Source organism: Opisthocomus hoazin, unplaced genomic scaffold (assembly GCF_030867145.1).
Source record: "Opisthocomus hoazin isolate bOpiHoa1 unplaced genomic scaffold, bOpiHoa1.hap1 HAP1_SCAFFOLD_253, whole genome shotgun sequence".
Taxonomy (NCBI): Eukaryota; Metazoa; Chordata; class Aves; order Opisthocomiformes; family Opisthocomidae; genus Opisthocomus; species Opisthocomus hoazin.
The window spans coordinates 7,532-32,215 of NW_027448718.1; the positions used below are offsets into that span (position 1 = coordinate 7,532).

The 24,684-nt window shown below is 63.9% G+C and overlaps 1 protein-coding gene across 1 annotated transcript in view; it reads right to left on the reverse strand.

Moving 5' to 3' along the window:
• Positions 1–10,031: 10,031 nt before the first annotated feature.
• Positions 10,032–24,684, reverse strand: part of LOC142359026 (ubiquitin-like modifier-activating enzyme 1) — a gene marked incomplete at its 5' end in the record, with an annotated part of 29,020 nt that continues 14,367 nt past the window's right edge. The window contains 12 exon segments of the mRNA XM_075411890.1: positions 10,032–10,405; positions 11,953–12,053; positions 12,514–12,615; positions 13,341–13,364; positions 13,366–13,533; positions 14,794–14,886; positions 14,966–15,054; positions 15,835–16,024; positions 17,606–17,680; positions 20,686–20,881; positions 21,273–21,337; positions 22,664–22,860. Coding sequence (XP_075268005.1) covers positions 10,270–10,405; positions 11,953–12,053; positions 12,514–12,615; positions 13,341–13,364; positions 13,366–13,533; positions 14,794–14,886; positions 14,966–15,054; positions 15,835–16,024; positions 17,606–17,680; positions 20,686–20,881; positions 21,273–21,337; positions 22,664–22,860 — 1,436 coding nt within the window.

Below are 24,684 nucleotides of genomic sequence, written 5' to 3' on the forward strand. Positions count from 1 at the left end.
GTTCGGGTCCTGGGGGGTCTGTTGGGGTCCTGGGAGCTCTGTTGTGGTCCTGGGGGCTCTGTTCGGGTCCTGGGGGCTCTGTTGGCGTCCTGGGAACTCTATGGGGGTCCTGGGTCCTCTGTTGGGGTCCTGGGGGCTCTCTTGTGGGCCTGTGGTCTCTGTTGGGGTCCTGAGGGCTCTGTTGTGGTCCTGGGGCCTCTGTTCGGGTCCTGGGGGCTCTGTTTTGGGCATGGGGGCCCTGTTGGGGTCCTGGGGGCCCTGTTGGGGTCCTGGAGGCTCTGTTGTGATCCGGGGGGCTCTGTTGGGGTCCTGGGGGCTCTGTTGGGGTTCTGGGGGCTTTGTTGGGGTCCTGGGGACTCTGTTGGGGTCCTGGGGCCTCTGTTGTGGTCCTGGGTGCTCTGTTTTGGGCATGGGTTCTCTGTTGGGGTCCTGGGGACTGTTGGGGTCATGGGGGCTCTGTTGGTGTTCGGGGGGCTCTGTTGGGGTCCTGGGGGCCCTGTTGGAGTCCGGGGGTCTCTGTTGGGTTCCTGGGGGCTCTGTTCGGGTCCTGGGGGCTCTATTGGGGTCCTGGGGCCTCTGTTCGGGTCCTGGGGGCTCTGTTGTGGGCCTGGGGGCTCTGTTGGCGTCCTGGGGCCTCTGTTCGGGTCCTGGGGGCTCTGTTGGGGTCCTGGGGTCTCTGTTGGGGTTTTGGGGTCTCTGTTTGTGGTCCTGGTTTCTCTGTTCAGCTCCTGGCGGCTCTGTTGCGGTCCTGGGGGCTCTGTTGTGGTCCTTGGGGCTCTGTTGTGGTCCTGGGGGTTCTGTTCGGGTCCTGGGGGCTCTGTTGGGCTCCTGGGGGCTGTGTTGGGGTCCTGGGGCTCTGTTGGGATCCTGGGGGCTCTGTTAATGTCCTGGGGGCTCTGTTGGGGTCCTGGGAGCTCTGTTCGGGTTCTGGGGGCTCTGTTGTTGTCCTGGTGGCTCTACTGGGGTCCTGGGGGCTCTGTTGGGGTCCTGGGGGCTCTGTTGTGGTCCTGGGGGCTCTGTTGTGGTCATGGGGGCCCTGTTGGGGTCCTGGGGGCTCTGTTGGTGTCTGGGGGGCTCTGTTGGGGTCCTGGGGGCCCTGTTGGAGTCCGGGGGGCTCTGTTGGGGTCCTGGGGCCTCTGTTGTTGTCCTGGGGGCTCTGTTGGGGTCCGGGGGGCTCTGTTCGGGTCCTGGGGACTCTGTTGTTGTCCTGGGGGCTCCGTTCGGGTTCCTGAAGGCTCTGTTGTGGGCCTGCAGGCTCTGTTGACGTCCTGGGGGCTCTGTTGGTGTCCTGGGGGCTCTGTTGTGGACCTGGGGGCTCTGTTGGTGTCCTGGGGGCTCCGTTCGGGTCCTGAAGACTCTGTTGTGGGCCTGGAGGCTCTGTTGGCGTCCTGGGTCCTCTGTTGGGGTCCTGGGGGTTCTGTTCGTGTCCTGGGGGGCTCTGTTGGCGTCCTGGGTTCTCTGTTGGTGTCGGGGGGGCTCTGTTGTTGTCCTGGGGGCTCTCTTGTTGTCCTGAAGGCTCTGTTGGGGTCCGGGGGGCTCTGTTCGGGTCCTGGGGCTCTGTTGTTGTCCTGGGGGCTCTGTTCGGGTTCCTGAAGGCTCTGTTGTGGGCCTGCAGGATCTGTTGACGTCCTGGGGGCTCTGTTGGTGTCCTGGGGGGGCTCTTTTGTGGTCCTGGGGGCTCTGTTCGGGTCCTGGGGGTTCTGTTCGTGTCCTGGGGGGCTCTGTTGGGGTCCTGGGGGCTCTGTTCGGGTCCTGGGGGCTCTGTTGGCATCCTGGAAACTCTATGGGGGTCCTGGGTCCTCTGTTGGGGTCCTGGGGGCTCTCTTGTGGGCCTGGGGTCTCTGTTGGGGTCCTGAGGGCTCTGTTATGGTCCTTGGGGCTCTGCTGTTCTCCTGGGGGTCTCTTCGGGTCCTGGCGGATCTGTTGTTGTCCTGGGGGCTCTGTTGTGGTCCTGGGGGCTCTGTTGGGGTCCTGGGGCCTCTGTTCGGGTCCTGGGGGCTCTGTTGTGGGCCTGGGGCTCTGTTGGCGTCCTGGGGGCCCTGTTGGGGTCCTGGGGGTTCTGTTGTGGTCCTGGGAGCTCTGTTCGGGTTCTGGGGGCTCTGTTGTTGTCCTGGTGGCTCTGTTGGGGTCCTGGGGGCTCTGTTGGGGTCCTGGGGGCTCTGTTGTGGTCCTGGGGGCTCTGTTCGGGTCCTGGGGAATCTGTTCGGGTCCTGGGGGCTCTGTTTTGGGCATGGGGGCTCTGTTTGGGTCCTGGGGGCCCTGTTGGGGTCATGGGGGCTCTGTTGGTGTCCTGGGGGCTCTGTTGGGGTCCTGGGGCCTCTGTTGTTGTCCTGGGGGCTCTGTTGTGGGCATGGGGGCTCTGTTGGTGTCCGGGGGGCTCTGTTGGTGTCCTGGGGGCTCTGTTGGGGTCTGGGTGGCTCTGTTCGGGTCCTGGGGGCTCTGTTGTTTTCCTGGGGCTCCGTTCGGGTTCCTGAAGGCTCTGTTGTGGGCCTGCAGGCTCTGTTGACCCCTGGGGCTCTGTTGGTGTCCTGGGGGGCTCTTTTGTGGTCCTGGGGCCTCTGTTCGGGTCCTGGGGGCTCTGTTGTGGGCCTGGGGCTCTGTTGGCGTCCTGGTGGCCCTGTTGGGGTCCTGGGGGTTCTGTTGTGGTCCTGGGGGCTCTGTTCGGGTTCTGGGGGCTCTGTTGTTGTCCTGGTGGCTCTGTTGGGGTCCTGGGGGCTCTGTTGGGGTCCTGGGGGCTCTGTTGTGGTCCTGGGGGCTCTGTTCGGGTCCTGGGGAATCTGTTCGGGTCCTGGGGGCTCTGTTTTGGGCATGGGGGCTCTGTTTGGGTCCTGGGGGCCCTGTTGGGGTCATGGGGGCTCTGTTGGTGTCCTGGGGGCTCTTTTGTGGTCCTGGGGCCTCTGTTCGTGTCCTGGGGGCTCTGTTGTGGACCTGGGGGCTCTGTTGGTGTCCTGGGGGCTCCGTTCGGGTCCTGAAGGCTCTGTTGTGGGCCTGGAGGCTCTGTTGGCGTCCTGGGGGGCTCTTTTGTGGTCCTGGGGGCTCTGTTCGGGTCCTGGGGGGTCTGTTGGGGTCCTGGGAGCTCTGTTGTGGTCCTGGGGGCTCTGTTCGTGTCCTGGGGGCTCTGTTGGCGTCCTGGGAACTCTATGGGGGTCCTGGGTCCTCTGTTGGGGTCCTGGGGGCTCTCTTGTGGGCCTGTGGTCTCTGTTGGGGTCCTGGGGGCTCTGTTGTGATCCGGGGGGCTCTGTTGGGGTCCTGGGGACTGTTGGGGTCATGGGGACTCTGTTGGTGTTCGGGGGGCTCTGTTGGGGTCCTGGGGGCCCTGTTGGAGTCCGGGGGGCTCTGTTGGGTTCCTGGGGGCTCTGTTCGGGTCCTGGGGGCTCTATTGGGGTCCTGGGGCCTCTGTTCGGGTCCTGGGGGCTCTGTTGTGGGCCTGGGGGCTCTGTTGGCATCCTGGGGGCCCTGTTGGGGTTTTGGGGGCTCTGTTGGGGTCCGGGGGGCTCTGTTCGGGTCCTGGGGACTCTGTTGTTGTCCTGGGGGCTCCGTTCGGGTTCCTGAAGGCTCTGTTGTGGGCCTGCAGGCTCTGTTGACGTCCTGGGGAATCTGTTGGTGTCCTGGGGGGGCTCTTTTGTGGTCCTGGGGCCTCTGTTCGGGTCCTGGGGGCTCTGTTGTGGACCTGGGGGCTCTGTTGGTGTCCTGGGGGCTCCGTTCGGGTCCTGAAGACTCTGTTGTGGGCCTGGAGGCTCTGTTGACGTCCTGGAGGCTCTGTTGGCGTCCTGGGGGGGCTCTTTTGTGGTCCTGGAGGCTCTGTTCGGGTCCTGGGGGGTCTGTTGTGGTCCTGGTGGCTCTGTTGGTGTCCTGGGGCCTCTGTTGGCATCCTGGGTCCTCTGTTGGGGTCCTGGGGGTTCTGTTCGTGTCCTGGGGGGCTCTGTTGGCGTCCTGGGGGCTCTGTTGGTGTCGGGGGGGCTCTGTTGTTGTCCTGGAAGCTCTCTTGTTGTCCTGAAGGCTCTGTTGGGGTCCGGGGGGCTCTGTTGGGGTCCTGGGGGCTCTGTTGGGGTCCTGGGGGCTCTGTTTGGGTCCTGGGGGCCCTGTTGGCGTCCTGGGGGCCCTGTTGGGGTCCAGGGGGGTCTGCTGGGGTCCTGGGGGCTCTGATGGGGTCCGGGGGGCTCTGTTGGGGTCCTGGGGGCTCTGTTGGGTTCCTGGGGGCTCTGTTGTGGGCCTGGGGGCTCTGTTGGGGTCCTGGGGGCTCTGTTGGTTTCCTGGGGGCTCTGTTGTGGGCCTGGGGGCTCTGTTGGTGTTCTGGGGCCTCTGTTGGGGTCCTGGGGGCTCTGTTGGGGTCCTGGGGGCTCTGTTGGGGTTTTAGGGTCTCTGTTTGGGGTCCTGGGGTCTCTGTTCGGGTCCTGGGGCTCTGTTATGGTCCTTGGGGCTCTGCTGTTCTCCTGGGGGTCTCTTCGGGTCCTGGCGGATCTGTTGTGGTCCTGGGAGCTCTGTTCGGGTTCTGGGGGCTCTGTTGTTGTCCTGGTGGCTCTGCTGGGGTCCTGGGGAATCTGTTCGGGTCCTGGGGGCTCTGTTTTGGGCATGGGGGCTCTGTTGGGGTCCGGGGGGCTCTGTTGGGTTCTTGGGGGCTCTGTTCGGGTCCTGGGGGCTCTGTTGGGTTCCTGGGGCCTCTGTTCGGGTCCTGGGGGCTCTCTTTGCGTCCTCGGGGCCCTGTTGTTATCCTGGGATTTCTGTTCGGGTCCTAGGGGGCTCTGTTGTTGTCCTGGGGGCTCTGTTGGGGTTTTGGGGGCTCTGTTGTGGGCCTGCAGGCTCTGTTGACGTCCTGGGGGCTCTGTTGGTGTCCTGGGGGGGGTCTTTTGTGGTCCTGGGGGCTCTGTTCGGGTCCTGGGGGTTCTGTTCGTGTCCTGGGGGGCTCTGTTGGGGTCCTGGGGGCTCTGTTCGGGTCCTGGGGGCTCTGTTGGCATCCTGGAAACTCTATGAGGGTCCTGGGTCCTCTGCTGGGGTCCTGGGGGTTCTCTTGTGGGCCTGGGGTCTCTGTTGGGGTCCTGAGGGCTCTGTTATGGTCCTTGGGGCTCTGCTGTTCTCCTGGGGGTCTCTTCGGGTCCTGGCGGATCTGTTGCGGTCCTGGGGGCTCTGTTGTGGTCCTGGGGGTTCTGTTGTTGTCCTGGGGGCTCTGTTGTGGTCCTGGGGGCTCTGTTGGGGTCCTGGGGCCTCTGTTCGGGTCCTGGGGGCTCTGTTGTGGGCCTGGGGCTCTGTTGGCGTCCTGGTGGCCCTGTTGGGTTCCTGGGGGTTCTGTTGTGGTCCTGGGAGCTCTGTTCGGGTTCTGGGGCTCTGTTGTTGTCCTGGTGGCTCTGTTGGGGTCCTGGGGGCTCTGTTGGGGTCCTGGGGGCTCTGTTGTGGTCCTGGGGGCTCTGTTCGGGTCCTGGGGAATCTGTTCGGGTCCTGGGGGCTCTGTTTTGGACATGGGAGCTCTGTTTGGGTCCTGGGGGCCCTGTTGGGGTCATGGGGGCTCTGTTGGTGTCCTGGGGGCTCTGTTGGGGTCCTGGGGCCTCTGTTGTTGTCCTGGGGGCTCTGTTGTGGGCATGGGGGCTCTGTTGGTGTCCGGGGGGCTCTGTTGGTGTCCTGGGGGCTCTGTTGGGGTCCGGGTGGCTCTGTTGGTGTCCGGGGGGCTCTGTTGTTTTCCTGGGGGCTCCGTTCGGGTTCCTGAAGGCTCTGTTGTGGGCCTGCAGGCTCTGTTGACCCCTGGGGCTCTGTTGGTGTCCTGGGGGGGCTCTTTTGTGGTCCTGGGGCCTCTGTTCGGGTCCTGGGGGCTCTGTTGTGGGCCTGGGGCTCTGTTGGGATCCTGGTGGCCCTGTTGGGGTCCTGGGGGTTCTGTTGTGGTCCTGGGAGCTCTGTTCGGGTTCTGGGGGCTCTGTTGTTGTCCTGGTGGCTCTGTTGGGGTCCTGGGGGCTCTGTTGGGGTCCTGGGGGCTCTGTTGTGGTCCTGAGGGCTCTGTTCGGGTCCTGGGGAATCTGTTCGGGTCCTGGGGGCTCTGTTTTGGGCATGGGGGCTCTGTTTGGGTCCTGGGGGCCCTGTTGGGGTCATGGGGGCTCTGTTGGTGTCCTGGGGGCTCTTTTGTGGTCCTGGGGCCTCTGTTCGTGTCCTGGGGGCTCTGTTGTGGACCTGGGGGCTCTGTTGGTGTCCTGGGGCTCCGTTCGGGTCCTGAAGGCTCTGTTGTGGGCCTGGAGGCTCTGTTGGCGTCCTGGGGGGGCTCTTTTGTGGTCCTGGGGGCTCTGTTCGGGTCCTGGGGGGTCTGTTGGGGTCCTGGGAGCTCTGTTGTGGTCCTGGGGGCTCTGTTCGGGTCCTGGGGGCTCTGTTGGCGTCCTGGGAACTCTATGGGAGTCCTGGGTCCTCTGTTGGGGTCCTGGGGGCTCTCTTGTGGGCCTGTGGTCTCTGTTGGGGTCCTGAGGGCTCTGTTGTGGTCCTGGGGCCTCTGTTCGGGTCCTGGGGGCTCTGTTTTGGGCATGGGGGCCCTGTTGGGGTCCTGGGGGCCCTGTTGGGGTCCTGGAGGCTCTGTTGTGATCCGGGGGGCTCTGTTGGGGTCCTGGGGGCTCTGTTGGGGTTCTGGGGGCTTTGTTGGGGTTCTGGGGACTCTGTTGGGGTCCTGGGGCCTCTGTTCGGGTCCTGGGTGCTCTGTTTTGGGCATGGGGGCTCTGTTGGGATCCTGGGGACTGTTGGGGTCATGGGGGCTCTGTTGGTGTTCGGGGGGCTCTGTTGGGGTCCTGGGGACTGTTGGGGTCATGGGGGCTCTGTTGGTGTTCGGGGGGCTCTGTTGGGGTCCTGGGGGCCCTGTTGGAGTCCGGGGGGCTCTGTTGGGTTCCTGGGAGGGGGCTCTGTTGTGGGCCTGGGGCCTCTGTTCGGGTCCTGGGGGCTCTGTTGGCGTCCTGGGGCCTCTGTTCGGGTCCTGGGGGCTCTGTTGGGGTTCTGGGGTCTCTGTTGGGGTTTTGGGGGTCTCTGTTTGTGGTCCTGGTTTCTCTGTTCAGCTCCTGGCGGATCTGTTGCGGTCCTGGGGGCTCTGTTGTGGTCCTTGGGGCTCTGTTGGTGTCCTGGGGCCTCTGTTGGTGTCGGGGGGGCTCTGTTGGGATCCTGGGGGCTCTGTTAATGTCCGGGGGGCTCTGTTGGGGTCCTGGGGGCTCTGTTCGGGTCCTGGGGGCTCTGTTGTGGTCATGGGGGCCCTGTTGGGGTCCTGGGGCTCTGTTGGTGTCTGGGGGGCTCTGTTGGGGTCCTGGGGGCCCTGTTGGAGTCCGGGGGGCTCTGTTGGGGTCCTGGGGCTCTGTTGTTGTCCTGGGGGCTCTGTTGTGGGCCTGGGGGCTCTGTTGGCATCCTGGGGGCCCTGTTGGGGTTTTGGGAGCTCTGTTGGGGTCCGGGGGGCTCTGTTCGGGTCCTGGGGACTCTGTTGTTGTCCTGGGGGCTCCGTTCGGGTTCCTGAAGGCTCTGTTGTGGGCCTGCAGGCTCTGTTGACGTCCTGGGGGCTCTGTTGGTGTCCTGGGGGGGGCTCTTTGTGGTCCTGGGGCCTCTGTTCGGGTCCTGGGGGCTCTGTTGTGGGCCTGGAGGCTCTGTTGGCGTCCTGGGGGGGCTCTTTTGTGGTCCTGGGGGCTCTGTTCGGGTCCTGGGGGGTCTGTTGTGGTCCTGGTGGCTCTGTTGGTGTCCTGGGGCCTCTGTTGGTGTCGGGGGGGGCTCTGTTGTTTTCCTGGGGGCTCTCTTGTTGTCCTGAAGGCTCTGTTGGGGTCCGGGGGCTCTGTTGGGGTCCTGGGGGCTCTGTTCGGCTCCTGGGGGCCCTGTTGGCGTCTGGGGGCCCTGTTGGGGTCCAGGGGGGTCTGCTGGGGTCCTGGGGCTCTGATGGGTTCCTGGGGGCTCTGTTGTGGGCCTGGGGGCTCTGTTGGGGGTCCTGGGGGCTCTGTTGGGTTCCTGGGGGCTCTGTTGTGGGCCTGGGGGCTCTGTTGGTGTTCTGGGGCCTCTGTTGGGGTCCTGGGGGCTCTGTTGGGGTCCTGGGGGCTCTGTTGGGGTTTTAGGGTCTCTGTTTGGGGTCCTGGGGTCTCTGTTCGGGTCCTGGGGCTCTGTTATGGTCCTTGGGGCTCTGCTGTTCTCCTGGGGGTCTCTTCGGGTCCTGGCGGATCTGTTGTTGTCCTGGGGGCTCTGTTGTGGTCCTGGGGGCTCTGTTGTGGTCCTGGGGCCTCTGTTGGGGTCCTGGGGGTTCTGTTCGTGTCCTGGGGGGCTCTGTTGGCGTCCTGGGGGCTCTGTTGGTGTCCTGGGCCTCTGTTGGCGTCCTGGGTCCTCTGTTGGGGTCCTGGGGGTTCTGTTCGTGTCCTGGGGGGCTCAGTTGGCGTCCTGGGGGCTCTGTTGCTGTCGGGGGGGCTCTGTTGTTGTCCTGGAAGCTCTCTTGTTGTCCTGAAGGCTCTGCTGGGGTCCTGGGGGCTCTGTTGTGGTCCTGGGGGGCTCTGTTCGGGTCCTGGGGGCTCTGTTGGGGTCCTGGGGGCTCTGTTGTTGTCCTGGGGGCCCTGTTGGGGCCGGGGGGCTCTGTTGGGGTCCTGGGGGCTGTGTTGGGGTCCTGGGGGCTCTGTTGGGGTCCTGGGAGCTCTGATGGGGTCTGGGGGGCTCTGTTTGGGTCCTGGGGGCTCTGATGGGGTTCGGGGGGCTCTGTTGGGGTCCTGGGGGCTCTGTTGGGGTCCAGGGGGCTCTGTTCGGGTTCTGGGTCCTCTGTTGTTGTCCTGGTGGCTCTGCTGGGGTCCTGGGGAATCTGTTCGGGTCCTGGGGCTCTGTTTTGGGCATGGGGGCTCTGTTGGGGTTTTGGGGGCTCTGTTGGGGTCCGGGGGGCTCTGTTGGGGTCCTGGGGGCCCTGTTGGGGTCCGGGGGGCTCTGTTCATGTCCTGGGGGCCCTGTTGCGGTCCTGGGGGCTCTGTTGGGGTCCCGGGGGCCCTGTTGGGGTCCGGGGGGCTCTGTTCATGTCCTGGGGGCTCTGTTGGGGTCCGGGGGGCTCTGTGGGGGTTCGGGGGGCTCTGTTGGGGTCCTGGGGGCTCTGATGGGGTCCAGGGGGCTCTGTTGGGGTCCTGGGGGCTCTGATGGGGTCTGGGGGGCTCTGTTTGGGTCCTGGGGGCTCTGATGGGGTTCGGGGGGCTCTGTTGGGGTCCAGGGGGCTCTGTTGGGGTCCTGGGGGCTCTGTTCGGGTTCTGGGTCCTCTGTTGGGGTCCTGGGGGCTCTCTTGTGGGCCTGGGGTCTCTGTTAGGGTCCTGAGGGCTCTGTGGGGCTCCGGGGGGCTCTGTGGGGCTCCGGGGGGCTCTGTGGGGGTCCGGGGGGCTCTGTGGGGCTCCGGGGTGCTCTGTGGGGGTCCGGGGGGCTCTGTGGGGGTGCTGCTGCTCAGCCTCCTCTGCCCACGGCTCTGCCCGCACAGCGGCACAGGGAGCGGCGCTGCTGCCTGAGTTGCCACCTCAAACCCCATAATCCCGGGTGACCCCATGACCCCAGGTGACCCCATGACCCCAGGTGACCCCGCGACCCCATGTGACCCCGCGACCCCATCTGACCCCGCAACCCTGGGGGACACCGTGACCTCGGGTGACACCATGACCTCACGTGACCCCGTGACCTCATGTGACCCCACGACCTCAGGGGTGGGACCCGGGGGGCGGGGTCACCCTGAAGCTCCGCCCACTCGTGCTGCCTGGCCTCCAGTGAGGCCCAACATGCTTAAGCCCCGCCCACAGCCTGCAGGCCCGCCCCCCCAACCCACCTGTCACGTCTAGCCCCGCCCACAGCCTGCAGGCCCCACCCCCAGCCCCTCTGTCATGTCTGGCCCCCGCCCACAACCTGCAGGCCCCACCCCCAGGCCGTCTGTCATGTCTGGCCCCGCCTCCAGCCTGCAGGCCCCGCCCCCAGCCCATCTGTCACGTCTGGCCCCGCCCACAGCCGCTTGGCCCCGCCCCCGCCCCTCCCCACAGAGCCCCATGTGCCCCCCCGCCCCCCGACTCCGCCCCCCCCCAGCGGCGCGTGGGACTCCGCCCACCTTCTGCCAACATCTAGATTTATTGGGCGGGGCCCCCCCGCCCCTCCCCCCCAAGCCCCGCCCTCCCCCCCTCGGGGGCGGGGCCACGACACAACAACAACGAGAGGAACCGTGTTGGGGGCGGGGGAGGGGAGACAACACAGGGCGGGGCTCGCCGGGGGGGCGTGCCCGGGCGGGGGGGGTGTGGCCAGGCAGGGAGGGGCGTGCCCGGGCGGGGCCCCGCCCCCCGGGGGGCGGGGCTAGCGGATGGCGTAGCGGACGTAGGGGACCTCGATGTCGGCGTCGGTGTCGTCGTTGCAGCAGAGCTCGAAGACGAGGGCCTTGACGTGGCGGCCCAGCTTCTTCTTGGAGACGCGCGCCACGATCTCCGTCATCCTGGGGACACCGGGGGACATCAGCCCGGGGGCACCGCCCGCGGGGGCCTCGCCCACCCCGCTGTCACCCGGCTGGGCGCGGTGGCCACCCATGGTGACCCCAACTACGGTGACCATCACCCTATGGGGATGGGGACGTGGCTATGGGGTGGCATCAGCCCATGGTGACCATCCATGGTGGCCTCAGCCATGGTGACCTTCACCCTATGGGGATGGGGACGTTGGGTGGCATCATGGTGACCACCCATGGTGGCCTCAGCCACGGTGACCTTCACCCTATGGGGATGGGGACGTTGGGTGGCATCATGGTGACCACCCATGGTGGCCTCAGCCATGGTGACCTTCACCCTATGGGGATGGGGACGTTGGGTGGCATCATGGTGACCACCCATGGTGGCTTCAACCATGGTGACCATCACCCTATGGGGATGAGGACACAAGGTGGCATCATGGTGACCATCCGTGGTGGCCTCAGCCATGGTGACCTTCACCCTATGGGGATGGGGACGTTGGGTGGCATCATGGTGACCACCCATGGTGGCTTCAACCATGGTGACCATCACCCTATGGGGATGGGGACGTTGGGTGGCGGCATGGTGACCACCCATGGTGGCTTCAACCATGGTGACCATCACCGTATGGGGATGAGGACACGAAGGTGGCATCATGGTGACCATCCGTGGTGGCTTCAGCCATGGACGTTGTCACCCTATGGGGATGGGGACATTGGGTGGCATCACGGTGACCACCTATGGTGGCTTCAACCATGGTGACCATCACCGTATGGGGATGAGGACCCGAGGTGGCATCATGGTGACCACCCATGGTGGCTTCAACCATGGTGACCATCACCCTATGCGGATGAGGACACGAGGTGGCATCATGGTGACCATCCGTGGTGGCTTCAGCCATGGACGTTGTCACCCTACGGGGATGGGGACATTGGGTGGCATCACGGTGACCACCTATGGTGGCTTCAACCATGGTGACTGTCACCCTGTGGGGCCAGGGACACAAGGTGGCATCATGGTAACCATCCCTGGTGGCTTCAACCATGGACATTGTCACCCTATGGGGATGGGGATGTGGAGTGGCATCATGGTGACCACCCATGGTGGCTTCAACCATGGTGACCATCACCCTATGGGGATGAGGACGTTGGGTGGCATCATGGTGGCCATCCATGGTGGTCTCAGCCATGGGGATTGTCACCCTACCGGGACGTGCCTATAGGGTGGCATCATGGTGACCATCCATGGTGGCTTCAACCATGGAGACTGTCACCCTATGGGGCCAGGGATGTGGCCATGGGGTGACATCAACCCATGGTGACCACCCATGGTGGCCTCAACCCCAGAGACTGTCACCCTAGGGTGATGGGGACGCTGGGTGGCATCATGGTGACCACCCATGGTGGCCTCAACCATGGGTGACCATCACCCTACAGGGATGGGGACACGGCCAACACCCACCCCCCAGGACCCCACCCATGGGATGTGCCTCCCACCCCGCACCCATGGGTGTGCCCCTCCCCCCCCGGGTCCCTACGGTTGGTCGTGGCGCTCCCGCAGCTTGGCGGCCGGCATGAAGAAGGAGTAGAGCATGGAGACGCCCTGCGACAGCATCGTGATCTCCAGCCGGTGCTCCTTCTGGGGGGGGGAGGGGACAGGGTGGGGACGTTGGGTGGGGGCACAGGGCACCCAAGGGTGCCCCACCGCCACCCACAGTGTCCCACGGCTTTGGGGGCACCGGCCACCGTGGTGGCCACATCTCCCCCAGCTTCCCTCTGGGGTGTCGCCTCTGAGTTGGAGTCCTCTTGGGGGGACACGGGGACGTTGGGTGGGACACTGAGACCTCGTGTGGGGCACAGAGCACCCAAGGGTGCCCCACGGCGACCCACGGCGCCCCACAGCTTTGGGGGCACCAGCCACCGTGGTGGCCACATCTCCCCCAGCTTCCCTCTGGGATGTCCCCTCTGAGTTGGGGTCCTTTTGGGGGCACACGGGGATGTCGTGTGGGGCCCACGTGCCCCCCAGCCCCGCCCCATTCCACCCCCTGGACCCCGCCCCCCTCCCAGTCCCCCCCAGTCCCTCCCAGTGCTCCCAGTACCTTGAAGTAGGCAAGGAACTGGCGCAAGGTCATCTCCTGCCCGTCAGGCTGCAGGCCCTGCACCTCGAACCGGTCCCACAGCGTCCACTCCACCTCGTAGTACTGGGGAAGGGGGGCAGACCCACGGCGGGGGGCTTGGACCCACGGCGGTGGGGTGGGACCCACGGAGACGCAGCCACGGTTGGGCGCAAGGACTCGGGTGGGGCGCGATTGGGGGTCAGAAGGACCATGGGGTGACTTGGGGCATCTATAGGGTGCCCCACTGCGCTATGGGGCTGGGCTCTATGGGTCAGCGAGCCGTGGGGCAGCCCCCCAACCCCCCCAAGACCCCATCCCACCTCCAAAACCCAACGCCAACCCAACCCCAACCCCTCTGAGGCCCACCAAGGTCCACAGGCCCCCCTGTGACCTCTATAGGCACCACGGGGTTGCTATGGGGCTGGGTTCTATGGGGCAGGGAGCCGTGGGGCAGCCCCCCAACCCCCCCAAGACCCCATCCCACCTCCAAAACCCAACGCCAACCCAACCCCAACCCAACCCCAACCCCTTTGAGGCCCACCAAGGTCCACAGGCCCCCCCGTGACCTCTATAGGCACCACGGGGTTGCTATGGGGCTGGGTTCTATGGGTCAGCGAGCCGTGGGGCAGCCCCCCAACCCCCCCAAGACCCCATCCCACCTCCAAAACCCAACGCCAACCCACCCACAACCCAACGCCAACCCAACCACAACCCCTCTGAGGCCCACCCAGCTCCACAGGCCACCCCTCCGGGCCACCCCAAGGCGCCGTGGGGCAGCTATGGGGCAGCCCAACTTCCCCCCCCCTAACCTTGTTGCGGGGGCAGGCGAGGGGGCTCGGAGAAGCCGACGAAGGGCAGGGCCAGGTTGAGGAAGGCGTTCTTGTAGGAGGCCAGGCGGCGGTGGCCCTGGGCCAGCTTGTAGAGCTCCAGGCAGGCCAGGCCCACCACGGCCGCCGTGGTGGTGGCGATGGCCGGGATGATCTTCCCCGCGATCAGCTTGCTCTGCCCCACGGGGAGGGACCTCCAGTGAGGGGGCGGGGCCACCGCGGGGCCCTCCCCCTCCCCCAAACCCCGCCCCCCCGCCGAGGGGCTCTGGGGGCGGGTGGGTGGGTGGGGAGTGGGGGGGGGGTCGGGGGGGGCTGGAGGGGCGCTATAGGTGCCCAGAGCCCCACAGGTCCCCAGAGCCCCATATGTCCCCAGACCCCCATATGTCCCCAGACCCCTATAGGTCCCCAGACCCCTATAGGTGCCCAGACCCCCATATGTCCCCAGACCCCCATATGTCCCCAGAGCCCTATAGGTCCCCAGACCCCTATAGGTGCCCAGACCCCTATAGGTCCCCAGAGCCCCATAGGCCCCCACAGCCCCACAGGTCCCCAGACCCCTATAGGTCCCCAGACCCCTATAGGTGCCCAGACCCCCATATGTCCCCAGAGCCCTATAGGTCCCCAGAGTCCCATATGTCCCCAGACCCCCATATGTCCCCAGACCCCTATAGGTCCCCAGACCCCCATATGTCCCCAGACCCCTATAGGTCCCCAGACCCCTATAGGTGCCCAGAGCCCCATATGTCCCCAGACCCCCATATGTCCCCAGACCCCTATAGGTCCCCAGACCCCCTATAGGTCCCTGCACCTATAGGCCCTACATGTGCCCCACAGCCCTATAGGTGCCCCACAGCCCCATATGTCCCCAGACCCCCATATGTCCCTGCACCTCTATGTGTCCCCAGAGCCCTATAGGTCCCCACACACCCCATATGTGCCCTACAAGTGCTACAGGTATCCTATAGACCCCATACGTGCCCTATAGACCCTACATGTGCCCTATAGACCTTATATGTACTCTACACTGCCCTATAGAACCTATAGGACCCCCCCAGCACCCTCAGGACCCCCCCAGGACCCCCTATAGCACCCCTGGGACCCCCCCAGCACCCATGGGTGCCCCCCACCACCCATAACCCCCCTTAAGCCCCCCAGTAATGCCCCATAGCACCCCCCCAGCACCCACAAGACCCCCATAGCACCCATAGGACCCCCCCAGGACCCCCTATAGCACCCTTAGGACCCCCCCCAGCACCCATAGGTGCCCCCCAGCACCCATAACCCCCCTTAAGCCCACCCAGTAATGCCCCATAGCATCCCCCCAGCACCCACAAGACCCCCATAGCACCCCCCCAGCACCCTTAGGACCCCCCCAGGACCCCCTATAGCACCCCTGGGACCCCCCCAGCACCCATGGGTGCCCCCCAGCGCCCACCTTGTGGCGGTCGGCCGGGGGGATGTCATAGTTCTCGGCCCGCAGGTTGGAGGCGGCGACGATGAAGTCCATGTGGAAGTTGGTGTCATCGTCCTGGGTGGGTGAGGGACGGGGGCACCCATGGGTGGGGGGCACCCATGGGTGGGGGAGGGGGGGTGGGGGCGGCACCCACCTTCTCGAAGTCGATGGGGAACATGCGGAAGCCCGGCAGCTCCTCGGGGCTGGGCAGCGAGGCCTTCAGCTCCTCCAGGCGCCCGTCATCTGGGGGGGGAGGGGCACCCATGGGTGCCCCCCACCCATACCCCCACCCCACCAGCACCCATGGGTGCCCCTGGCCCATAGCTCCATCCACCAGCACCCATGGGTGCCCCCACCCCATGCCTACCACCTTTCTCCAGAACATCTAAGCGGCTACAGCACCCATGGGTAGCCCAACACCCAACCCAACCAGCCCCACCACCCCGCCAGCACCCATGGGTGCCCCCAGCCCATAGCTCCATCCACCAGCACCCATGGGTGCTCCAACCCTGCATCTGATATGGTTCTCCAGACCACCAAAGGACCTCCAGCCCCCACAGGTGCCCCCCAATCCCCATGGTTGCCCCAACTCCCACCTCAACCACCAACCCTAGGAGCTCCCCAGCACCCATGGGTGCCCCCCACCCATACCTCCATCCCACCACCACCCATGGGTGCTCCTACCCCACACTTACCATGTTCCTCCAGACCATCTAGGTGCCTCCAATCACCATAGGTGCCCCCCAACCCCAACGGGTGCCCCCCAAACCCCCCTGGTTGCCCCAACTCCCAACCCACTCCCACCCGTAGGTGCCCCCCAGCACCCATGGGTGCCCCCCACCCATACCTCCATCCCACCGCCACCCATGGGTGCTCCTACCCCACATCTGATATGGTTCTCCAGACCATCTAGGTGCCTCCAACCCCCACGGGTGCCCCCCAAACCCCCCTGGTCGCTCCAACTCTCAACCCACTCCCACCCGTAGGTGCCCCCCAGCACCCATGGGTGCCCCCCACCCGTACCGAGGGCGGCGGCGGCGCTCTGCAGCTCCTGGTCGGAGACGTGGATGCGGACGCCGGCCTTGGGGGCGAAGGGGGGGACGCGGACGTGGCGCAGGAGCTCGGCCACCGCCCCCCGCTCCCGCGAGCCCTCGATGCCGTAGCTCTGGGCGAAGAGGTTGGCGGCCGCCATCACGTAGTCCAGGTGGAGGGGCTGCGGGTGGGGGGCACCCATGGGTGTCGGGGGGGCATCCATGGGTGGAGGGGGTGGGGGGAGGGGGAAGGTGGGGGAGGGACGGCACCCGGAGGAGATGGAGGGCTCCCACGGGGGATGGAAGGGTGATGGAGGGGGATGGACGGCACCCAAGGGTGGGGAGATGGCACCCTAGGGTCATGGGATGGCACCCAAAGGTCATGTGACAGCAACCAAGGGTCATGAGATAGCACCCAAAGATCATCAATGGCACCCAAGGGTCATGGGATGGCACCCAAAGGTGGAGGATGGCACCCAAGGGTCATGTGATAGCACCCGAGGGTCATGGGATGGCACCCAAAGGTCATGTGACAGCAGCCAAGGGTCATGAGATAGCACCCAAAGATCATCAATGGCACCCAAGGGTCATGGGATGGCACCCAAAGGTGGAGGATGGCACCCAAGGGGATCAAGGGCACCGAAGGGGGATGGATGGCACCCAAGGGTCATGGGCCAATGGCACTCAAGGGTGAAGCCCACCACCCAATGATGACCAACGGCAACCAATGATGACCAACGGCACCCAAGGGTGACGCCCACCACCCAACGATGACCAACGGCACCCAACGACGACCGATGGCACCCAAGGGCGACGCCCACCACCCAACGATGACCAATAGCACCCAATGATGACCAATGGCACCCAAGGGTGACGCCCACCACCCAACGATGACCGATGGCACCCAAGGGTGACGCCCACCACCCAACGATGACCAGCGGCACCCAAGGGTGATGCCCACCACCCAACGATGACCGATGGCACCCAAGGGTGACGCCCACCACCCAACGATGACCGATGGCACCCAAGGGCGACGCCCACCACCCAACGATGACCAATGGCACCCAACGATGACCAACGGCACCCAACGATGATGCCCACCACCCAACGATGACCGATGGCACCCAAGGGTGACGCCCACCACCCAACGATGACCGATGGCACCCAAGGGCGACGCCCACCACCCAACGATGACCAATGGCACCCAACGATGACCAACGGCACCCAACGATGATGCCCACCACCCAACGATGACCGATGGCACCCAAGGGCGACGCCCACCACCCAACGATGACTGATGGCACCCAAGGGCGACGCCCACCACCCAACGATGACCAATGGCACCCAACGATGACCAACGGCACCCAACGATGACGCCCACCACCCAACGATGACCAATGGCACCCAAGGGTGACGCCCACCACCCAACGATGACCAATAGCACCCAATGATGACCAACGGCACCCAAGGGTGACGCCCACCACCCAACGATGACCGATGGCACCCAAGGGTGACGCCCACCACCCAACGATGACCGATGGCACCCAAGGGCGACGCCCACCACCCAACGATGACCAATGGCACCCAACGATGACCAACAGCACCCAACGATGACCAACGGCACCCAAGGATGACGCCCACCACCCAACGATGACCAACGGCACCCAACGATGACCAATGGCACCCAAGGGTGACGCCCACCACCCAACGATGACCGACGGCGCCCAAGGGCGCCCCCCGCAGGCCGCCCCGGCCCCACTCACGTTGTCGGGGTCGAAGACGAGGGGGTGGGGGCAGCGCTTGGGCCCCGACCAGAAGAGGGTCCCCGAGTTCGTCTTCTGCGGGGGGGGGGGGGCGGTAATTAGCGGGGGAGGCGCTAACGAGCACTGCTCATGGTAATTAGTGGGCGGGGGGGTAATTAGGGGGTGGGAAGGGTTAATGGGGGTAATTAACGGGGCAATTAAGGGGTGGAGGGGGTTCACCAGGCAATTTGGGGTTAATGAAGATAATTAATGATAAAGGGAAGTAATTAAGAAGCAATTAAGGCTTGAGAAGAGCAATTAACAATCAGTTGGGGCAAGGGGCAATTAACGATTAATGAAGGCAATTAAATGGCAGTCATGGAGTCACGGGTGGAATTAAAGAGCAATTAAAAATTAATAAGGGCAACAAATAATCAAAAGAATTAACAAATAATTAAGGAGCTAAAAAGTCAATTAAGTATTAATTAGAGCAATTAGGGATTAATGGAGTAAATAAGGACAAAGTAGAGGATAATGAGCACAATTAAGGAGCAATTAGGGCTTAATAATTATCACTATGCTGTAATTAGCCCATAAAAACACCAATTAACACAGCCATTAAAGATTACTAGTGTAATTAAGCAGTAATTAGAGATTAATATAACAATTAAGCAGCACTTATAAACTAATAACAGCAATTAATATTTAACGAAAACAATTAAGAAGCAATTAAGGATTCACAAGGACAATTCATACACCCATGATTTGTTAATGAGGCTAATTAAGGATTAATGAGAACAATTAGGAGAAAAACAATGAGGTAATTAATGGGGGTGCAAAAGGGTTGACAGGGCAATTAGCAGGGTAATTAGGTCTTACGAAGTAATTAAGAATTTAAGGCTACTTTATAATGACTGGAGAACAGATTAATGGGATTAATTAGCACATTTAAGCATTAATGAGGACAACTGGATGCACAAGAAGGGGTTAATGAGGCAATTAGGTGGTGGAAAAGTTTTAATAGGGTATTTAATTAAGGCTAATTAGGAGTTAAGGAGCAATCAGGAAGAAGAAAGGCGGTGGAGGTTAACGGGGCTGTTAAGAGAAGGGGATAATTAAAGGAGCAGGAAAAGATTAATTAGTAGGTAATTAGCAGTGATTGGGACAATGAGGGGTTTAAAGGTAATGAAGGGTTAATTAGGAGTAAGGGAAGCTACTGGGGATAATTAGGAGAATAATTAGAAAGATAATTAAGTATTATTAATGCTAATTAGAAGTTAATTACCAGGCAAATAATTAGCAGTAATTAGAAGACTAATTAAGGGTAATTAGGGGTGAGCGGGGTGATTACGTGTAATTAGGAAGGTAATTAGTGGTCATTAAGGAACCCCAATGGACCCGGGGGCCCGATCCTCCCCACAGGGCCCAGCCCACCCCCAAGGGTCCCCCCCACCCAAAGGGGCCCGATCCACCCCATAGGGCCCGATCCACCCCATGGGTCCCCCCCCACCCCATAGGGCCCGATCCACCCCCAAGGGTCCCCCCCCACCCAAAGGGGCCCGATCCTCCCCAAGGGGCCCGATCCACCCCATGGGTCCCCCCCACCCAAAGGAGCCCGATCCACCCCATGGGTCCCCCCCACCCCATGGGTCCCCCCCACCCCATAGGGCCCAATCCACCCCATAGGGCCCGATCCACCCCCATGGGTCCCAATGCACCCTGACCCCTTCCAATGGGCCCGATCCACCCCTATGGGTCCCCCCCCACCCAAAGGGGCCCGATCCACCCCAACTCCTTACAATGGGCCCGATCCACCCCTATGGGTCCCCCTGTGCCCAAAGGGGCCCGATCCACCCCTATGGGACCCCCCCCAACCTGAGAGGGCCCGATCCACCCCATAGGGCCCGATCCACCCCATAGGGCCCGATCCACCCCGACCCCTCGCAAAGGGCCCGATCCACCCCATAGGGCCCGATCCACCCCCATGGGTCCCCCTGTGCCCAAAGGGGCCCGATCCACCCCTATGGGACCCCCCCCCCAACCTGAAAGGGCCCGATCCACCCCATAGGGCCCGATCCACCCCTATGGGACCCCCCCCAACCTGAAAGGGCCCGATCCACCCCATAGGGCCCGATCCACCCCATAGGGCCTGATCCACCCCATAGGGCCCGATCCTCCCCATAGGGCCCGATCCACCCCCATGGGTCCCCCTGTGCCCAAAGGGGCCCGATCCACCCCTATGGGACCCCCCCCCAACCTGAAAGGGCCCGATCCACCCCATAGGGCCCGATCCACCCTTATGGGACCCCCCCCAACCTGAAAGGGCCCGATCCACCCCATAGGGCCCGATCCACCCCTATGGGACCCCCCCCAACCTGAAAGGGCCCGATCCTCCCCATAGGGCCCGATCCACCCCTATGGGACCCCCCCCAACCTGAAAGGGCCCGATCCACCCCATAGGGCCCGATCCACCCCATAGGGCCTGATCCTCCCCATAGGGCCCGATCCACCCCCATGGGTCCCCCTGTGCCCAAAGGGGCCCGATCCACCCCTATGGGACCCCCCCCCAACCTGAGAGGGCCCGATCCACCCCATAGGGCCCGATCCACCCCTATGGGACCCCCCCCAACCTGAAAGGGCCCAATCCACCCCATAGGGCCCGATCCACCCCATAGGGCCCGATCCTCCCCATAGGGCCCGATCCACCCCTATGGGACCCCCCCCAACCTGAAAGGGCCCGATCCACCCCATAGGGCCTGATCCACCCCATAGGGCCCGATCCTCCCCATAGGGCCCGATCCACCCCCATGGGTCCCCCTGTGCCCAAAGGGGCCCGATCCACCCCTATGGGACCCCCCCCAACCTGAAAGGGCCCGATCCACCCCATAGGGCCCGATCCACCCCATAGGGCCTGATCCACCCCATAGGGCCCGATCCTCCCCATAGGGCCCGATCCACCCCTATGGGACCCCCCCCAACCTGAAAGGGCCCGATCCACCCCATAGGGCCCGATCCTCCCCATAGGGCCCGATCCACCCCTAACTGGTTCCCCCCCCCCCACGCCCGGGTCCCCCCCCGACCCGACGGCGCCCCCTGCTGACCTGGCCGGGCGGGAAGTTGTGCAGCAGCTGGCGGATGTTGTTGCTGTACTGGCGGTGCCAGTGGCGGCAGGCCCAGGCGACGCAGTCGGCCCAGCCCCGCGGGCGCTCGCTGACCAGGCTGCGCTGCACCGCCTCCAGCACCTCCAGCGGCTGCGTGCCCGCCAGGCGCAGGGTGCGCTCCAGGAACCGCGGGTCCCTGCGGGGGGACGGCACGGGGAGGGGGTCATGGGGGGCGGGGAGGGGGGCCAAGGCGGGGAGGTGCAGGGGTGCGAGGCAAGGGGGGTGCAGGATGGGTGCCGTGGGGGGTGGGGGCAAGGTAGGGGGGTGCAGGATGGGTGCCGTGAGGGGTGGGGGCAAGGTAGGGGGGTGCAGGGGGGCAGGATGGGTGCCATGGGGGGTGGGGGCAAGGTAGGGGGGTGCAGGATGGGTGCCATGGGGGGTGGGGGCAAGGTAGGGGGGGGCAGGATGGGTGCCATGGGGGGTGGGGGCAAGGTAGGGGGGTGCAGGATGGGTGCCATGGGGGGTGGGCGCAAGGCACGGGGGGGGCGATGCGAGGGGTTGGGGTGCCCCCCTCCCCCGACACCCACGTCAGGTACTGGTTGACGTTCTCCGCCGGCTGCTTGAAGAGACCCTCGAACTCGTCCCGCGCCCACTGCGGGGGAGGGGCCGTCAGCGGGGGGACCCCGGCCACCGGCACCCCCCCAGGGACCCGGGACCCCTACAGAGGGGACCCAGGACCCCAGAATCCCCTATAGAAGGGCCCTAGGCCCCCAGGACCCCCTCTAGAAGCCACCCAGGAGCTCAGGACCCCCTATAGAGGGTACTTAGGCACCCATAACCCCCTATAGAAGTGACTTACGTACCCAGGACCCCCTATAGAGGGTACTCAGGCACCCATAACCCCCTATAGAAAGGACTTACATGCCCAGGACCCCCTCTAGAAGCCACCCAGGAGCTCAGGACCCCCTATAGAAGGTACGTAGATACCGAGGACCCCCTATAGAAGATACTTAGGCCCCCAGGACCCTCTATAGAAGGTACGTAGGTACCCAGGACCCCCTATAGAAGGTACTTAGGCCCCCAGGACCCCCTATAGAAGACACTTAGGCCCCCAGGACCCCCTATAGAAGGGCTCCAGGCACCCAGAACCCCCTCTAGAAGCCACCCAGGAGCCCAAGACCCCCTGTAGAAGGTACTTGGGTGCCCAGGACCCCCTATAGAAGGGACTTACGTACCCAGGACCCCCTATAGAAGACACTTAGGCCCCCAGGACCCCCTATAGAAGGCCTCCAGGCACCCAGAACCCCCTCTAGAAGGCACCCAGGAGCCCAAGACCCCCTGTAGAAGGTACTTGGGTGCCCAGGACCCCCTATAGAAGGGACTTACGTACCCAGGACCCCCTATAGAGGGTACTTAAGCACCCATAACCCCCTACAGAAGGGACTTACGTGCCCAGGACCCCCTCTAGAAGCCACCCAGGAGCTCAGGACCCCCTATAGAAGATACTTAGGCCCCCAGGGCCCCCTATAGAAGACACTTAGGCCCCCAGGACCCCCTATAGAAGGCCTCCAGGCACCCAGAACCCCCTCTAGAAGGCACCCAGGAGTCCAAGACCCCCTGTAGAAGGTACTTGGGTGCCCAGGACCCCCTATAGAAGGGACTTACGTACCCAGGACCCCCTATAGAGGGTACTTAAGCACCCATAACCCCCTACAGAAGAGACTTACATGCCCAGGACCCCCTCTAGAAGCCACCCAGGAGCTCAGGACCCCCTATAGAAGATACTTAGGCCCCCAGGGCCCCCTATAGAAGACACTTAGGCCCCCAGGACCCCCTATAGAAGGGCTCCAGGCACCCAGAACCCCCTCTAGGAGGTCCCCAGGAGCCCAGGCCCCCCCGGAGCAGCCACCCAGGCGCCACCCCCACCCCAAAGCCCCCCCTATAGCCGTCCCCTATAGCGGGGCGGCCCCCCCAGCACCTGCAGGGTGTGCTCGATGGCGTTGGGGAAGTTCTTGAGGGTGCAGATGGGGATGGCCTTCTCGGGGGGGTCCTGGCTGGAGCTGTAGGACTCGCTCAGGAAGGGGATCACCACCTGCACGTTGCCCTTCGTCCCCAGCGTCCCCGACTCCAGCAGCGGCTTCCGGTAGTAGACGCAGCGCCGGTCCATATAGAGCCCTATAGGTACCGGGCGAAAGGGGGTGGCTATAGGGGGGGGGAGGAGCCCCGGGGGGGAAGGGTTTGGGGCTGGCTGAGGGGGGAGGGGAGATCTGGGGGGGGGTTGGGTCAACTCTGGGGTCCCTGCGGCGTGGTGGAGGGCCCTATAGAATGCCTAAAGGGCCCTATAGCACAGCTGGAGGGCCCTATAGAACACCTGAGGGCCCTATAGAACAGCTGGAGGGCCCTATAGGACACCTGAGGGCCCTATAGCACAGCTGGAGGGCCCTATAGCACAGCTGGAGGGCCCTATAGAACGCCTGAGGGCCCTATAGCACAGCTGAAGGGTCCTATAGAACGCCTGAGGGCCCTATAGTACAGCTGAAGGGTCCTATAGGACACCTGAGGGCCCTATAGCACAGCTGAAGAGTCTTATAGGACACCTGAGGGCCCTATAGCACAGCTGGAGGGCCCTATAGAACACCTGAAGATCCCTATAGCACTCCTGAGAATCCTATAGGACACCTGAGGGCCCCTATAGGACCCCTGAAGGGCTCTACAGTACTCCTGAGAACCCTATAGCACAGCTGGAGGGCCCTATAGAACACCTGAGGGTCCTATAGCACAGCTGAAGGGCCCTATAGCACAGCTGGAGGGCCCTATAGAACACCTAAAGGGCCCTATAGCACAGCTGCAGGGCCCTATAGGACAACTGAGGGCCCTATAGCACAGCTGGAGGGCCCTATAGAACACCTGAGGGCCCTATAGCACAGCTGGAGGGTCCTATAGGACACCTGAGGGCCCTATAGCACAGCTGGAGGGCCCTATAGCACAGCTGGAAGGCCCTATAGAACGCCTGAGGGCCCTATAGCACAGCTGAAGGGTCCTATAGGACACCTGAGGGCCCTATAGCACAGCTGAAGGGTCCTATAGGACACCTGAGGGCCCTATAGCACAGCTTGAGGGCCCTATAGAACACCTAAAGGGCTCTATAGCACAGCTGGAGGGCCCTATGGAACGCCTAAAGGGCCCTATAGCACAGCTGGAGGGCCCTATAGGACACCTGAGGGCCCTATAGCACAGCTGGAGGGCCCTATAGAACGCCTAAAGGGCCCTATAGCACAGCTGGAGGGCCCTATAGAACACCTGAAGATCCCTATAGCACTCCTGAGAATCCTATAGGACACCTGAGGGCCCCTATAGGACCCCTGAAGGGCTCTACAGTACTCCTGAGAACCCTATAGCACAGCTGGAGGGCCCTATAGAACACCTGAGGGTCCTATAGCACAGCTGAAGGGCCCTATAGAACACCTGAGGGCCCTATAGCACAGCTGGAGGGCCCTATAGAACACCTGAGGGTCCTATAGCACAGCTGAAGGGCCCTATAGAACACCTGAGGGCCCTATAGCACAGCTGGAGGGCCCTATAGAACACCTGAGGGCCCTATAGCACAGCTGAAGGGCCCTATAGGACACCTGAGGGCCCTATAGCACAGCTGGAGGGCCCTATAGAACACCTGAGGGCCCTATAGAACAGCTGGAGGGCCCTATAGAACACCTGAGGGCCCTATAGCACAGCTGAAGGGCCCTATAGGACACCTGAGGGCCCTATAGGACACCTGAGGGCCCTGGGAGCCCCCATAGCATCCCTGCGAGCCCCTATAGCAGCCCAGGGGCACCTATAGCACCCCTGGGAGCCCCTATAGCAGCCGTGGGGGTACCTATAGCATTGATAAACTCCCCCAACCCCCCCCCAAGTACCCCAAAACACCCCCTGTAGCCCCCCAAACCCCTCTGAGCACCCAAAGGATGCCCTATAGCACCCAAAGGATGCCCTATAGAACCC